The sequence below is a fragment of the Colletotrichum scovillei genome (genome assembly GCF_011075155.1).
Source record: "Colletotrichum scovillei strain TJNH1 chromosome Unknown Contig00007, whole genome shotgun sequence".
In the NCBI taxonomy this organism is placed as follows: domain Eukaryota; kingdom Fungi; phylum Ascomycota; class Sordariomycetes; order Glomerellales; family Glomerellaceae; genus Colletotrichum; species Colletotrichum scovillei.
The window spans coordinates 1,119,735-1,135,923 of record NW_023336265.1 but is presented as its reverse complement, the minus strand read 5'-3'; the positions used below and the strand labels follow the sequence as shown (position 1 = coordinate 1,135,923).

The window sequence follows — 16,189 nt, the reverse complement described above, 5'->3', positions numbered from 1 at the left end:
GGCGGTGAGGTCGTGTGTCACGTGTGGAAGACACCTTGTGGTTGATGATGACGGGGGGGGAAGGTACGGTTGAAAATGAGGGAAGGTACGGCCACGCCCTACCTTAGGCGAGGAAGGTGTAAGGTAGGCGGGCCATGAATGTGTGGAAAGCACGACTGGTGACACACACTTGGTTCGCCTGGCCTTATGATATTCGTGTGCATCTAATTGACCTTGCCTGACTCACATCTGGATGAGAAAATAATCCGACGATGAGGGTTGGTGGTTGCGGTGTGAAGTGGATGAAGTCCGCACCATTCTCCTATGTCCACTTGGCAAACTTGGTGTGTGTTCGTCCTAAGGCTCCCTGCATCCCACGCAACACGTTAGCCAGGAAGTGTTGCCGCATGAACGATTTCAATGATGTGGCATTGTTTTCATCCTCAGACGATTGAACCTATGTAAGGTACCTAGGTACTGTAAGACGAACCATTTCTCTTTACTAAGAAGTCCTATATGAACCCGGGGCAAAGCCGGCAACCCAATAGCTCCTTAGCGCCGCGTGGGGGCCGTAACCGGACGCCGTTAGTGGTCAATGCTGGATGTGAACACCCGAAACACAAAAGGCCCATTAACCCCCATTACCGCGCTGAAGACTATGCCCTCCATTATCGTGCCCGGGCAGAGGTCGGCATATTCGGACTGCGGCATTTGGTCTCCACTCAGTTCTGGCTACTGACGAGACATGAAAACCAAACAGCATACAGTCTGCGACGAGTGCAGGAGACGAAAGCTTGGCGTAAGAGTCCCGTAAAGTATGAGAAAGACCTGACTAACGCGGCGTTTTGGCAGTGTGACGGAAAGCAGCCATGCTGCTCTCAGTGCGTCTTGTCTGGCCTCAGTTGTCCAGGGTACAAGAAACACATTGTATTCCGTCAACCCTCATCACCTGGCTCGGTCGCTTCAAGTCAGCGGAAGAAGCGGACACGTCAAAGCAGGGCACCCAATCCCGCAAGCCAGAGACCGAAACCTCCGGCTCGGGCCTTGGCTTGGCCACTTAGTGACGTACTCTCGCTGTGCATACAAAATTTCGTCCCTGCCAATGAGTTAGGGTCCATGTCCGGTACTGCAAAGCCTTCGCAGTCTCGAATATGCGGAGCGTGGGTGGAAGTTCTGCCGGGAATCGTCGGGACAGATGGGAGGCACGACGGACCTTTATCCTCCGCCATCAAAGCTCTGGGGATCTCACTGATGGCCAGAGGCCCCAAGGGGCGAGCCCCTGTTCATGAAGCCATCGCGGCGCACTCCTCGGCGCTCAAGGCTGTAGGGTGCCTTATTCCACACGCCAATGATGATCCGAACAACTATAACGAGATATCTGCAGCCATCATGTGCTTGTTCCTGTCAGAGGTAAGGGATTCTTGGGCTCTTATTTGGCCTCTTGTAGGCACCTTACTCACATGAGACTGTACCAGAAATTCTTTCCCACATCGAGCTATGCAGCGACTGTTCACGCAAGGGGCATCGGTGAGCTAATTCAACTCCGCCCGCCGCACTTCTACGCATCTGGAACACCCCACAAACTTTTCGTTGGGTTCAGACCAATTCTAGTACGATAGCCTGTATTCATCATCACCTCAGGTTACCTATGCTGATATCTCAGATTCTCCATGCGTTTGACACTCGGAAATCGACCTTTCTCGGGGCGCCTGAGTGGAAAGAAGAGCCGTTTCGGCGTGTAGTCCAAGATCCCCTCCAGTCCCTCTTGAGTGAGGCCTGCGCCATACCCGCTATTTTCGAAATGCTTGATCACAGTAACGACAATAGTGAATCTTTCACCCGCAAAGCCGTGGGTCAGTTCATGGAAGCTATCAACCGCCTTGACTTTTGGCACAAGTCAGCAAACATGACTATGGGGAACTTTACACGTCTACGAAAGGGATCACCAGCCGATACCACCGGCCTCGAATTCCCAAATATCACCGTGGCTAATTCATTGAGTCACTATTGGGCGTTCTGGATTGTCTGCGCCACCCAGATACAGCGGTTAACAGCACACCACCCAAATATGCCACAAGATTGTGTTCTGATAGACGGCGAACATCCCGCAAGCAAAGCAACGACGCAAAAGGTTCTCCAGCTCGCAACTTTTATCCTTGGAAGTACAGGCTATTTGATGCGGGAGGACATGAAACTCTATGGCACAGCATCTGCGTTCTTTCCTCTGCACATCGCGAGGGGTGCGCTGGAAATGTTTGGAGGCGGTGATGAGGCCATCAGTGAGCAGTTGGCAAGGAACGCCGAGGTTATACGCCAGCAAGGATATGAGGATGTAGTATTGCATAGACGGACAAAACTTCTTAGTTGACATTTAGTATACAATAGGCCTCGTCAGCTTATGTTGGAGCAGATGCAATTGTGGTTGCACAGTAAGGACGACATTGGCAGCACGGGCGACGACAACGCCGACGACGACGATGATGATGATGATAGTAACGGTAGAAATGATATTAAATGACACAAATGAACAACGTGCTGCCCGCTCTACCAAAACTATCTAGCCCTATGTCAAAGCGTTATGCAATATCTTTGCTCTTCACCACAGTACCGAATGCATCCGCAATTTCAGCCAATGCGACCTTCGTCAACTCCTCAGCATTTGCTCCAGGGATATCGCGGTCACCGACGGCGTCTTCCACAACGATCACGTCCCACCCCTTTTCACTCGCCTGTCGAGCAGTCGTCGAGATACAAACGTGCGCCTGCCGAGGAAAAAAAGTTAGTCTCTAGTAACACCTTCTTCCATAATGCGCCTTTCTCGTCAAAAGAATCATCAATCATACCATGTATCCAGTCAAAACCACCTTGTTCCTTCCAGTAGCCTTTAGCAACTCTTCCAGGTTCGTACCCGTGAAGGAGCCCGGAAAATTCTTGGTGACCACACTTTCCCCCTCGAGCGGCTTCAGCTCTGAGAATTCCTCAGCGAGCTCGGTGCCGGGAGTGAAGAGGGGGGCACCGGCCGGCACTTCGTGGACGACGTGGATGATTGGAGCCTTTGCGGCGCGATATCTCTCGAGCAGAGAGGCGATTTTTGCTCGGGATGCTTCGACGTTTGAGACTGCTAGCTTGCCGGTTGCGTACTCGTTTTGAGCGTCGATGATGACCAGAGTGCTGTCGCTCGTGGAGGGTGTCGATGCTGGCACGCCGAGCATGGAACGCATTGATGCTGCTGCGGACGCCATGGTGATTTCTTGTTCGCCGCAAAAGCTCTGAAAAGAGATTTGAAGAAGGTGTGTGTACGAGTGATGATGTGAGCGGATATACTGGTAATCGTCTGAGGGCTGGTACTGTCGCTGGGTCCTGGGTCATATATTCGTACAGAAACGTTCCAGGCTTTCAGTGTGTGATGGTGTACAAGGATTCCCCAGTAGTGGACGGCGCTAGGCCAAGTGTGGTATCATAATCCGCCAAGACAAGAGATCCCCAGATGATGGAGAACGATCGAGGGGCCCCGAACGGATGAGGAATGACCAATCGGAAGCCACCAAAGTCTGCAATGACGCCGAATTAGAGATGTCTTGGCGAATTATGAATCCTATTCTGGTCAAGCGCAGAGGTGTTATGAAGGAACGCCTCGTTTACCGCTACTCGTCCTGCAATTACGATGGCAGTCAAGCTCATGACTCGATGTCGGCCCATCCGCAATGAATGATTGTTGTTTCTAAGCTTGATAATCTCCAGGCTTCTACAACTGACAAATCCTTCCTGCTGATTAGTGATGGAATGTGACCATGATTCCCAGTTGATGCTACAACGAACAGACATTCCAAATAGTTCGGCATCAAATTCAGGTATTTTGCCTTTGTGAAGTTTCTCCCTACGCATCTCAAGATGACCTCATTCCAATGAAGGGCAATTGACTGTAGCGTTATTGTTGTCAAGCCCACAGGCCAAACCATGTTAACAGTGCTGTCTACATGTACCTCTGAAAGGACTACTTTACCAATTATTGTATGCATTTAGGTTGGTAATCGGCGTCTTATATGGATTTGTCAAAATGTCCATTGCTGAATCGTGTTTGCCAGTTGTAAGTCTTGGGTTGGTCAGACGTGAGAAAGCCTTCTTCCCAATCCCCGAAAGGCATCGGAACTTATACAGCGTATACCCTTCCACATATAAGGAAGACTATGAAGCACTTGTTCCAACGAAGATGAATGACAACGACACTACGCGATAGCTTCTACCTCCAGTCGCATCATCTACCAACATTCCCTCTCAAGGCGGTACAACGACCGAGATCCCCATCAAACCTTCGACAATGTCTTCCAACAACTTCAAGCCTAAAGTGAGCATCACTCACATTGGAACCGCGACAGCCATCCTTGACATCGATGGCGTGCGCTTCCTGACCGACCCTTTCTTTTCCCCAGCAGGCACCACTTGGGACGTGGGTATCACTATCCTCCAGAACACCGAAGATCCTGCCCTCAAACTCGATCAGCTTCCTCCCATCGACGCAGTGCTATTGAGCCACGAAGACCACCCCGACAATCTCGACGAGCTGGGCCGCCGGCTCCTCGACGGCCGGCACGTCTTCACGACCGTGGACGGAGCCAAGAACCTCGCTCCTCGCCCGGCGGTCGTTGGCATGGAGCCATGGACAACCGTGGAGAGACGCATCGGCGGAAAGGTCTTCCGCATCACGGCCACCCCGTGCCAGCACCTACCTGGCGGTGAATGCATTGGATTCTTGCTGTCGTCGGACGACTTCGGGGTTGGACCGAATAAGCTGCCGAACGCGATCTACTTCACGGGCGACACGGTCTACATGGACGAGTTGACTACGATTGCCGACAAATTTTACGTTCCCATTGCCATGATGAATCTTGGTTCCGCGCATGTGCAGTTTCCGGACAGGGACGCACCGCTGCAAATCACCATGGACGGCAAGCAGGCGGCTCGTCTATTCCGAGGGATCAAGGCAGACCATTTGGTGCCCATGCATTACGACAAGTCGTGGGGTCATTTCACTCAGTTTGAGAAGGGACTGGCGAAGGATTTCAAAGATGAGGGTGTTGATGACAAGGTCAGGTGGTTGAAGCCAGGAGTTGCAGTTGAAATCATCTAAGTAGCAACGAGTCCCTTGATGTAGTAGCATAGTCTGGATAATTCAACGAATTTCGATCAATGGAAATGATTGGACAGAATCTGGATAATTCAACGAATTTCGATCAATGGAAATGATTGGACAGAATCTGCAACAAGAATTTGATCATCACTCGGTCTCGATAAATGTTGACGATGTTGTGAGTTCGAAACGCCGATATACATCATGAGGCAAAAACACTAGTAATTTAGGAAAGAAAAAGACCGACTTTAGTGATCAAGTTGAATCTGTCACCGTATCTTTCACCCGCCGACATGTTCATCCGAGCATACTAGATAGGGCTTCCAGGATAACATGAACCTATTTTTGAACCATTTCGGCCTAAGATGAGTGATTTATTCAAGTTCAAAAACTCTCTAGACGATTTCTATCTTTAGCAAGAAATGTACGGCTTCGTATGATTCATCAAGAGCTTATAAAGGTCGCATAATTGCCAAGGGGATAACGTTTGGTTTCAATGTAGTAATTATTAGCAATCAGAAAGAACATTTGCGATACGTACCATCCTTCTTAGCATCGAGAAAGCATCATTTTTCTACTCACGTCCACTTGCATAGCCCGTCGAAGTCACCTGTGACTCCATGTCCATGGCGTTGTCAAGAATGATCGTTTCTAACTTGTATGCAAAAAGAGATGACTAGTATAGTCCTTTTGTCGTCACTAGCCAAACGAGAAAAGCAACTAGTTCAAGGTTTTGCTTTCCTCTAATATCACTTCTTTTGCTCCCTTGAAAAACCCCCGCCAACCCTACAATTCACCGACCCATGACCGCTCATCACCCCACTGACGGACTTGGCCCGGTCTTCTAAAGAACGAGTCATAACTTTACATGAACCCCATCAGGTCTGCATGGACGCCCATGATCCGCCTCCTTAGCAAGATTTGCTGCCACTTACCTGAAAGGGAAGCATACTCCGTCAGTCAAATCTCAAAAGTTGAGGGTATCGTATTTATCAGCTTGTGGGTCTTGATTTCGTTGTTCAGCTTGTGGATATCTCGGTACGATTTGGCAACGTTAGCAGTCTTAGAAATCACAGTGAACATTGATCTGCAAGTCGTCCTCAATCGAGTCAATTCGTATTTGGGCTTCAATCCTAGCTTGTACATAGAGCTTCCCTGATCCTACTGATCATTACGTGGAACATAATGTAACCCGTCTTTTACTTATTGTCAAAACTTTCATTAGGCAGCACTGAGTATCGTCCCTACCCTTCCGTCCCGGTCTTTCGCACAATCTTGGGAAAACCGTGTTGGTCATTGAGTACTACAGGACCATGGACCCAATAAATCGCATCCACGAATCAGGTCGACAAAGTCCAGTGCGCGAACTCAACCTACACGAGACAACCACGGATCTTGCCTTGGGGGTTACTCCCTATGCCACCAACACCAACACGACACCGCCGTTCAACCAGTGTGTGCCCAATCTCGATCGAGCTCCCGAATTTGAAGTGAAATGGGAGAGTGGAGATGCGCAGGACCCTCGCTCATGGCCTACATGGTACAAGGCATTCACCGTCACTACGGTCAGCCTCGGTGCTACCGTAGTCAGTCTGTTCAGCACTCTTTACACCTCTGGGATCCCCGGGCTGCAAGCAGAGTTTCACGTCTCCAAGCTCGTCGCGCTCCTGGGTCTCACCACATACCTGTTCGGAATGGCCGCAGGCAGCCTGATCGTCGCGCCCATGAGCGAATCACTCGGCCGACGGCCTCTCTACATCGCATGCATGGCGGCGTTTCTGGTGCTAGTCTTGCCGAGCGCCCTGGCTGAGAGCATTACGACCATCATCGCCACTCGTTTTTTCGGAGGGTTCTTTGGCAGCACCATGATGTCGAACTCGCCCGCCACCGTCAACGACATCATTTCAGACAAGCACCGCGCACTTGCTTTGGGATTTTGGTCCATAGGCCCGGCGAACGGGCCCGTCTACGGGCCGTTGATCGGTGGCTTCGTCTATCAATACATGGGATGGAGATGGACGAATTGGATCGTCTTGATCGTTGGAGGCGTGGTCTTTGTCTTGTTAGCCTCTGTGAAAGAAACATACGCTCCCGTGCTGCTGAGGAGACAAGCCACTGAAAAGTGCAGGATAACCGGAGACGATAGATGGTGGACGCGCTACGATCATGGCCAAGGGTTCTGGCCATTGCTGAAGATCAATCTATACCGGCCACTCAAGATGATGTGCACCGAGCCGATCTGGTAGGTCGACCCATCCCGACTTCTCAGCGATTGGGAAATTTGTTTTACGTCTTGAGTGACTTACTGTCAATAGCATGTTTTGGAACACATACATCGGCATCGTTTACGCGACTCTTTATCTCTGCTTCGTCGCGTATCCGATTGCATTTCAGCAGGAACGGGGTTGGGCGCCAGGGATCGGCGGGCTGGCGTTTCTGGGGATCGGATGTGGTACTCTCATTCCTATCGCGGCAGAGCCTCTTCTTCGCCGCATCGTCAACCTTCATCAAAAAGACCCGGCCACGGGCAATGTCAAGCCTGAAGCCAGAGTCAGCGTCGTCTGCATAGGTGCCGTCCTGTTAGCAGTTGGCCAGTTGTGGTTCGCCTGGACGTGCCGACCCGGAACACACTGGATCGTTCCCATTATTGCTGGTGTTCCATACGGTGCCGGAAACGCTTGCACGTTCATCTACGCAAACAACTACATGGCTCAGTCTTACGGCGTCTACGCAGCATCAGCGTTAGCAGGGAACATGGTGGTCAGAAGCATAATGGGCGCGTGTCTGCCACTTGCTGGGCCATCAATGTATAAGACGCTGGGATTGAATTGGGCTGGGACATTGCTGGGTCTTATTGAGATGTTATGCGTCTCGATTCCGGTAGCCTTCTACTTTTTTGGCTATAAGATCCGTCAGAGGAGTCTCATGATACAAGAACTTACTAAGCTTTAGAAAAATTGAGATTGCACAATAATTCAAGAAACAAAGTACATCTTAACGCAGTTCATCACTAAGTCAGCCATATTACCCATCCGGCCACTTTTCCCCTTCAGCAATATCAAATCATAGTATGAAATAGTGCTGAAATTGGTCTCGGTAGGCAGTTCACCGCAGTCGGGACCGTCTGGGCCATCTGTTTGGCGAATTAGACACGAACGAGAGGTACCATGCATTAGGAGTTGGAAAAGCCGGAGACCTTGCAAATATCCAATCGGATTATGTTGCTTTCGGCGCGTATATGCATACCTTATGCAATAGCTTCCGTGAACGGCAAGAATGACGGGGATGAGCCCCAATTCGTGCTGCAATAAGACTGCTCGGCGATTTGTTGTAGTGTACTGCAATGCAATTATTTATAGAACAGCGACCAAGATTGGAATTTTCGGGGGACTTTACACTTCCCCGCAGGCAGCTTGATATTCTTCGACTTTCCCTCCCACACTGCAACATCCATCAACGAGTATCAAGGTCTTTAATGTTGGTTGACGCCATATTATGGCCAACAGAAATCGCCAGTCGTCATGCGTTTCGCTCGTTTAAAGTTCTGACACAAGGACAAAAAAGAAGATGCCTCCTCAACTCAGTCGGCTCAGCCGTCCAATTCTCTGTCGGCACCCGATTCTGTGTCGGCAGACAGCCTACAGGAGCGCCTGTGGATTGAAGCGTATCATGCCCTTGAGGCCGAGGAAAAAAGTATAGTGGAAGCATACGAAGAACTCCTTGTCCACAGGCTTAAGAATATCAGCGGCGATTCCGGTTCCTTGGGAAGCCCCGAAATCACTCCTGAAACACTGAAAACGCCTGACCAGTTGAAGAGATTTGTCGACGCCGGGCTCGAAGAGTCAGAGAAGATTGCAGCCGTCAAGAAGAACATTGAAAAATTCAATCAAATCTTTTTGCCAGTAAAAGAAGTGATGAGCGTTGTCGTTCTGGCGGCTCCGCAGGCCGCTATCCCATGGTCTTGCGTCTCTTTCTCGCTCCAGGTTGGTCGATCTGGCTATTTGGGCTTTGATTCATGATCACTAACCTCACCAGATCCTTGCAAACCCTCTCACGGAGTCCAGTATCAACCGCGAAGGCATCACATACGTTTTGTCGACAATGGATTGGTACTGCAATCTTTTTAAGCTTCTTATCGACGGCGAGGATCGGTCGAAGAAGCTCAAAGATGAACTCAAGAAACAAATTGTCGAGCTGTACAAAAGGCTTCTCCTGTACCAAATGAAGAGCGTCTATCGTTACTACAGGTCTCAAATTCTAGTCTTACTTGGAGATGTCTTCAAGATTGATGACTGGACGGGAGAACTCACTGGTGTTAAGGAAGCCGAGGATCAGGTGCGGGCCAGGCTCGGCCAGTATCAAAACTCGTCGATTTGTGACTCGCTCAAAACCCTGGCTGGTGCCATGCAGCATCAAACCAACCAAATCCAAGACCTGTCATCTTTGATTCAGAAGCAGAATCAAGCACAACAAGACAGAGAAAAGCAACAGGATAGAGAAAACTGTCTGATTGATTTTCGTCAGAAAGTTGACCCCCATCATGAAAAGGATCGTATACAGATCGAGAAAGGGGGGCTTCTTCGAGATGCCTATTCCTGGGTTCTGGATCACGATAACTACCGGAGATGGCATAAGGAAACTCGTCACAACATACTCTGGATCAAGGGCGATCCGGGTAAGGGGGAAACGATGCTCTTATGCGGCATCATTGACGAACTAGAGATGGACCCTACTCACACCCTATCATATTTCTTCTGCCAAGCCACCGAGACGACACTCAACAGTGCCACTGCTGTGCTACGAGGGCTTATCTATGGACTTGCGAAGAGATATCCGCAGGTCGATCGGTATATCTATGACAAATACAAAGATGGTGGCGGAAAGGCGGCATTCGAAGGAGACAGCGCGTGGGGAGTGATGTGCGGTATTCTCAACGCTATACTGGGTGATCCAATAATGAACGGTGTGCTGTTGATCGTGGATGCTCTCGACGAATGCGTGGAAGGTCGCCAGAAGCTTTTGGATTTCATTTGCGAGAGATCAAACAATTCTCGTGCCAAGTGGATAGTGTCAAGCCGCAATTGGCCGGAAATCGAGACAAACCTCGAGAGGATTACGGAACGCACGTCAGCACTGTCCCTGGAGCTGAACAGCGATCTCGTTGCCCATGCTGTTCGCACGTACATTCGAAGAAGGGTAGACAAACTTGCTGAGAAACAACCTTACCATGGCGACCTCGAACTCCGCAGCCACGTCGAAGAGTACCTCAACAAAAACTCGAGCGACACATTCTTATGGGTGGCGTTGGTCTGCGATGCGCTTCGCCAAGACAACATCCTAAGACGAGCCCACGTCATCGGACCGAAAGGGGTTCTGCAAACTTTTCCTAAAGGGCTCGACAAGCTATACAAGCGCATGTTCCAGTACATTTCTGGTGCGATGGATGCAGATCTATGCAAAGATGTATTGGCCGTTATTGCGATACTGGAACGCTCTGTCACGTCGCTTGAACTTTGCTCCATCATGGGGCTATCGCAACATTTCGACGGTAAAGTTGAGACTTTGCAGGATGCTGTGCGATGTTGTGGTTCTTTCTTGAGTCTTCGGGGTGGAACTATTTATTTCGTGCACCAGTCAGCCCAAGACTTTCTACTCAACAAGGAGGGGGACGCTTTTGACTCGATATTCCCGGACGGAGTCGAGGACATACATTGGGCGGTATGTCTGAGATCGATGGATGCCATCTCCAAGATCGTACGCCGCGAAATTTATGAGCTACAAGATGTCGGCGTGGCTCGAAATGATACTACCGTGCTGAATCCGGATCCCTTAGCTTCTGTCGCATATTCATGCGCATACTGGATGAAACATTTGGAAGAATCAAATCCTGCGACATACATCAAAGACGATGGGGTTGTCGATGAGTTTCTCCAAAGCAAGTTTCTTTACTGGCTCGAGGCCCTCGCTCTCCTCGGTGAGCTTACGCATGCAGTACGAGGCATACAGAAACTTCAACATGTGATCGTAAGTCGGTTTGCAATTTTGATGACATAAGTTTACAAGCTAACCGCGGCTGAGGGAGGAAAGTCAAGCTTGAACAACAAAAGCCTAGCAGACCTAGTCCATGACGCAGATCGATTTCTACTATATCACAATGAAATGATTGCCGAGTTTCCCCTACAGATCTATGAAACAGCCTTACTATTCAGTCCTGAAGAGAGTGTTGTTAGAAAGCTATTCTTCGAGGATCACGCACCCGAATGGATCTCGATAATGCCAGGCTTAGACATGACGTGGGATGCGCACCTGCAGTCGCTTCCCGGGCATGAATCTTCCATCAATACTGCGGTATATTCACCAGACGGCCAATGGATTCTTTCTACCTCTGAAGCTGGCACTGTGAAGCTCTGGCAAGCAGACAGTGTAAATTTTGAACTCAGATACGGTGGTTTCGGCGAAGGACTTCTTCACCCATGGTCCAAAACAATAAAAAAAGCCGGTGTGGGCTCGGCGGTCTTCTCAGAAGACAGTCACACGTTTACCGCCGCGTCCTGGAACGGAGTCATTAAGGTCTGGAATCTAAAGACCAATCAGGTCGAGATTTTCAGAGGCCATGAAGAGGTGACGATGGCCACGACGATGGCTATCTCGCCAGACGGTCGCACTTTTGCATACGGCCTGGAGAATAGAGTGATCCATATTTGGAACATGGACAAGAAAACCTCTACGCGCATATCCATGGCAAGCATCACGGGTGTACAATCGCTGAGCTTCACGACAGACGGTCGATGGCTTGCCTCAGTAGGTGAACATGATGTCATCAGAATATGGAATTCTTCGACAGGGGAATGCAAGAAAGAGATCAGATGTCAGGGTGGTTGGAAAGTGAAGATTTCGGGTGACGGACAATGGATCGCGGTAGGGAATCTTTATCGTGATGTTCGCGTTTGGGGAATGAAATCTGGTCGACTGATTCATAATTTCGAACGCGATTCGAACACGGCGACTCGAGACATTTCACACATTTCCGGTCTTTAGATTTCTCAAATGATGGCATTCTTTTAGCAGCCTCATTCTCTGATTGCATCTGCGTATGGAACATGGCAACGGGAGCTCTTACGTGGAAGACCTCACGTTGTGGGAATGGTAACACTTCCTTAGCATTCTCGCCGGACAACGAGAGACTTGTGACGGCATTTTCTGATGGGACCGTCAAAATATGGGACCTAGCAAAAAGCAGCAAGAGCATGGCTAGTACTGGCTCCACGCAGAGTCTTTACTACTCTGATGAACATCACTTCGCAGCCTACTACCCCGACTGCCAGGAGATCGCAACGTGGGGAAGGTCAGCCGGAAATGAAATGGAAGTACAGAAGTTTCATTCGGACAATGTCTCTATTATCACCATGTCCAAGGACCATCGACAGATTGCGTCAGCTTCTTCTAGCGGTCAGGTTACTATATGGGAGACGAAAACCGGTGCCCGTACACACATATTTGACGCAGATTCAGTTGATGCTAAAGGAGATAACAGAGGCGACAACATAGATGACGATGACGAAAGCGGTGTCTTTATGTGGAATATTACGTCCTTAGCCTTTCGAAACAGCCTTCAGCTTGCCTGTGGCAGTTGGGAGACAATCAGAATCTTGAACACATCTGATGGTACTACCGCGCAAACACACCACGAAGCTGACAGATATGTTGATCTCATGGAAGTCTCGACGGATGGCCAATGGATCGCTTACAGGTCTAATGATCACCACAGTCCTGTTGATAGCCTCAGAATTTGGAACATGGCGACTGAAAGATGTCTCACAGCATCCGATTCGGAACCGATGTATAGAACCGTCGTATCACTGAGCTTTTCCATGGATGGCCAGCTGCTTGCTTCGAGTTCGCGGAGCAGTATACGTCTTTGGGATGTGACAACTGGTCACTGTATACGTCAGTTGAGAACGTACGGGTTTCTCCTTACGGCATCTTTTGGAGCAGGCATCAGAAGACGCCTGAACACTCAATTTGGCTTCCTGACCATCGAGGATCCAGGGCCAGGCTGCCTGGGCCCAAGCTGCTTGGATGCAAACATCTATGGAGATGCTGGAGCAGTGGCCCAGGGTCATGAAAAAGCACCATATGCAGAAGGTCCAAGAGAAAGTTCATGGCGAGACTTTTGCGGGTATGGTTTTAGTATCGAGCTTGACTGGCTCGTGCTAGATGGGCGTCGATTACTTCTGATTCCGCCGGACTATAGAGTAGACCATCGGGGCAAAATGACGCCGGTTATCAGTCAGCCAGCACTTATATGGATAAGCAGGACAGGAAGATTGGTACAACTGTACTTTCCACCACGACACTGGACTTCGAGAGCATTTTGGCGAGGCAATACACGTTCAACGATGTGGACTTGAAGCCAATAAGAAATGAAAGGATCGATTGATTCCGCAAAATTGTGATAGTGGATGATAGCGCAGACATTGCAATCACATCCAGTGCCGCGAGCCTCTCGAGAATTCAATCAGCATAGAGCCACTGACCACATCCCGTACGGCAAAGTATATGTTACCTCCCCTTTCTTCTTTCAATGAATGATTTCTCAAGAAGGAAACTTGGCCGACATCGATCTCAACACGACATCAGGCAGCATAGTACCACCAGTAGGTACCTCCGGCGCAGCCTGACGGTGGCGCTTGTGAGACAACATAAAGTAACACCGTAACACGAAAACACCCAGAGACGATCCGTACCACCCATTCAAATGCTTTCATTGACCGAAAGAAATCAAAATTCCACTCAAGGGCGTGAATTTCCAACCTGGAGCCAATCTGCCAGCGGACTAAGACCAAAATCGATACTCAAGTCACATACCGTCAAGCAACAGGAAGCCGCACACTCACCATCGCACGTCACATCACACAAGACCAACGAATATCACCCTTCCATACAGGAAACCATCAAATAGCATCAGCCGTATCATTCACAGCGAAAACAAGAGACGTCGTCAAAGGCGGCTCTGTCCACGACGTCGAACGGGCGTGGGGGTTGACGAGAACGTCAGCGCCCTATAGGATGGCGTGCGCGGGGTGGGTGGGGCGCGCCGCCAGGGACCATGGCACACCCTTGTCTCCTGGCCGTTGAAGAGTCTCATTTTGGGAATTAAACATTTGATATCGAAGAATACCAATGTAGCATGTGGCTAATTCACAATCCCATCAAGTTTCGAGTGGCAAATGTCGAGGTGGCCACCTTGTTGGACAGCGCAAAGTATCACGTTTGATAGGTAGGCAATCATGGGCGGTGTGTGGTTGCCACCTCGTGATGTGATAGGCGGAGATCAGCGCCGTTGGACGTTTTCCCAGAGCGGAAAACTCCTGGAACCTGGGGAGGAAACACACAACAAAACAGACACAACAGGGTGGCTAACTCTCCTAGTGTTCGCCACAAGCGTTTCCCTCCAGGTAAGCCAGCCAGCTTGTGACTCAAGACTGTTGATCTCTACACGTGTGAAAAGGCAACGATAGTCAAAGAGCGTCGTTTAGCGACCGAGTGCCACCCACCCCACTCCCCACGGCTTCACACCCCTCCAAGGATTCCAAACGGGAACTAGCGCAAGTTCCCATGAGGAACCCTGTCGTGGGGCCAGCCGGAGGACGATGCCTGCAGATGGGGATGCGGGGCGGCGAAGAACAGATTCAACGTCGCTGAAAAGGGGGTTATTTGATGATATCTTGGGCTGAAGCGTCGGTTTAAGAGAAGGAGAAGGAGGAGGGAGCTGTGATGAAGCAGCAATCGAGGTGGGAGCGACGCACTTGGTGGGAGGACAGGTTGGTCGAAAAAGTCGGTGGAGTTGGATGGCGGCCCAGCACTCGTGTTGGGACTTGGGAAGAGGATGGAGGTTCGGCGAGCTTGTTACCGAGGACTGTCCGTACGAAGAAGGATAAGCGGTAAATGCATTTAAGCCGTATTCCGGGATTCTCTAGCGGCGTTGCATGTGGGCGGTGGAGAACTAAACACGGAGCGTAGCGGTGGGTACGGGCTTGCGGGCGGCGCTAACGATCGTGGTGGTGCGTGTCACTCGAGGTGAGTTGCGAAAAGCATAATTTCATGCTGGCGTGAGAATGAGATACCTTAGCTCAGATGTGAGATAAGCTTGCAGGCAGGCAATGCCATTAGGGCGCGAGGATGAGGAGCGTTATCTCGCAGCCGGGTAAAAGGACGATATACCACCTGCGACCTGAGGGGAGGCCATAACAGCATTGGATTGACCTCTCTGTCTCTGCCACCGGGCAGGACGCATGCAGGCACTCAGGCACTCAGGCATGCAGGCACGCAGGGTGCACTGCAGCCGTTGTTGATGAAAGAGGTGCAGCTTGGGAGAATTTGACGAGCGTCGCGTCGCATCGGCCTCGAAACAGTGTGCAGCGAGCAGTTGTCAAACCCGACCTGCCGTAGTGTACGGATAAAAGGGAACGTTGATGCGGAGAGCAGAACAAGGCAGGGCAAAGGCAGGGCAGCTGCGTGGTGCTTCCTTGCCTGTCAACAAATGCATCGACGGGGGACTGGGGACCACCGAGGTCGGCGCTGGGGTTGATTGCGCTAAGAGGGCATGCAAGGTGGATGAACGGGCTTGCGAGTTGCGACCTTGTGCTGGCCCTGGTTCGACTGCCGCTCGTCCACTTTCTCTGTTGCTATTTGCTCTATCCGTACGGAGTATGTATCCGTAGTGTGCGATTGTTATGAAGCTGGGGCCAGGTTTGACTAGGGATGGCTTCTTTTCAAGATCTGCTACGTTTTGAACCGATCGCTTCACTTGTGAGCCCTTGGCCTCGGGCGACCTGAACCTTGAAAGGTTCCACAACATCGTCATAGCTATGGCCCTCGCACACCGCATCTTGTCAGAAAACGGCTGTAGGAGGGCTACTCAGAATCACAGTCCTTGGAACGGGAAATTGGTAGAGTCTGAAGGGGTGGCTCTGCTCGTCCCCAGCCATCAAGTCAGGCAGCAGGCGAGAGGTAATAAGTGGTGGGCGGCATAGCGCTTTAGACTCGTAGAAAATGACAAAAGTGGAATTGGTGGTTGTC

General features: G+C 50.4%; 4 protein-coding genes across 4 annotated transcripts; all 4 read left to right on the top strand.

The window, feature by feature from the left end:
- The first annotated feature begins 652 nt into the window (after window positions 1-652).
- On the top strand, window positions 653-2,501 carry HER10_EVM0003112 (uncharacterized protein). The gene is made up of 4 exons (XM_035472798.1): window positions 653-778; window positions 832-1,389; window positions 1,455-1,589; window positions 1,643-2,501. Exons 1-4 carry the CDS (start codon window positions 725-727, stop codon window positions 2,345-2,347), a joined length of 1,452 nt encoding a protein of 483 aa, XP_035331327.1. The 5' UTR covers window positions 653-724; the 3' UTR covers window positions 2,348-2,501.
- A 1,690-nt stretch (window positions 2,502-4,191) lies between these two features.
- HER10_EVM0003695 (uncharacterized protein) lies at window positions 4,192-5,107 on the top strand (the record flags this gene model as incomplete). Its single annotated transcript, XM_035473360.1, has 1 exon — window positions 4,192-5,107. The coding sequence occupies exon 1, from the start codon at window positions 4,298-4,300 to the stop codon at window positions 5,105-5,107; it is 810 nt and encodes a 269-aa protein (XP_035331369.1). The 5' UTR covers window positions 4,192-4,297.
- Window positions 5,108-6,420: 1,313 nt separating this feature from the next.
- HER10_EVM0011233 (putative MFS transporter) lies at window positions 6,421-8,059 on the top strand (the record flags this gene model as incomplete). The annotated part of the gene is made up of 3 exons (XM_035480670.1): window positions 6,421-6,888; window positions 6,919-7,349; window positions 7,423-8,059. 3 exons carry the CDS (start codon window positions 6,421-6,423, stop codon window positions 8,057-8,059), a joined length of 1,536 nt encoding a protein of 511 aa, XP_035331839.1.
- A 569-nt stretch (window positions 8,060-8,628) lies between these two features.
- HER10_EVM0010163 (uncharacterized protein) lies at window positions 8,629-12,145 on the top strand (the record flags this gene model as incomplete). The annotated part of the gene is made up of 4 exons (XM_035479632.1): window positions 8,629-8,648; window positions 8,745-9,090; window positions 9,143-11,131; window positions 11,195-12,145. 4 exons carry the CDS (start codon window positions 8,629-8,631, stop codon window positions 12,143-12,145), a joined length of 3,306 nt encoding a protein of 1,101 aa, XP_035331769.1.
- Window positions 12,146-16,189: the final 4,044 nt, after the last annotated feature.

What these genes read in the sequence shown, in the direction of transcription:
- HER10_EVM0003112 (XM_035472798.1), top strand. Translation starts at nt 725, where the DNA reads ATGAAAACCAAACAGCATACAGTCTGCGACGAGTGCAGGAGACGAAAG. An exon ending in TGTGCTTGTTCCTGTCAGAG is followed by an intron (nt 1,390 to 1,454) that starts GTAAGGGATTCT and finishes AGACTGTACCAG; the next exon opens with AAATTCTTTCCCACATCGAG. An exon ending in TTGGGTTCAGACCAATTCTA is followed by an intron (nt 1,590 to 1,642) that starts GTACGATAGCCT and finishes CTGATATCTCAG; the next exon opens with ATTCTCCATGCGTTTGACAC.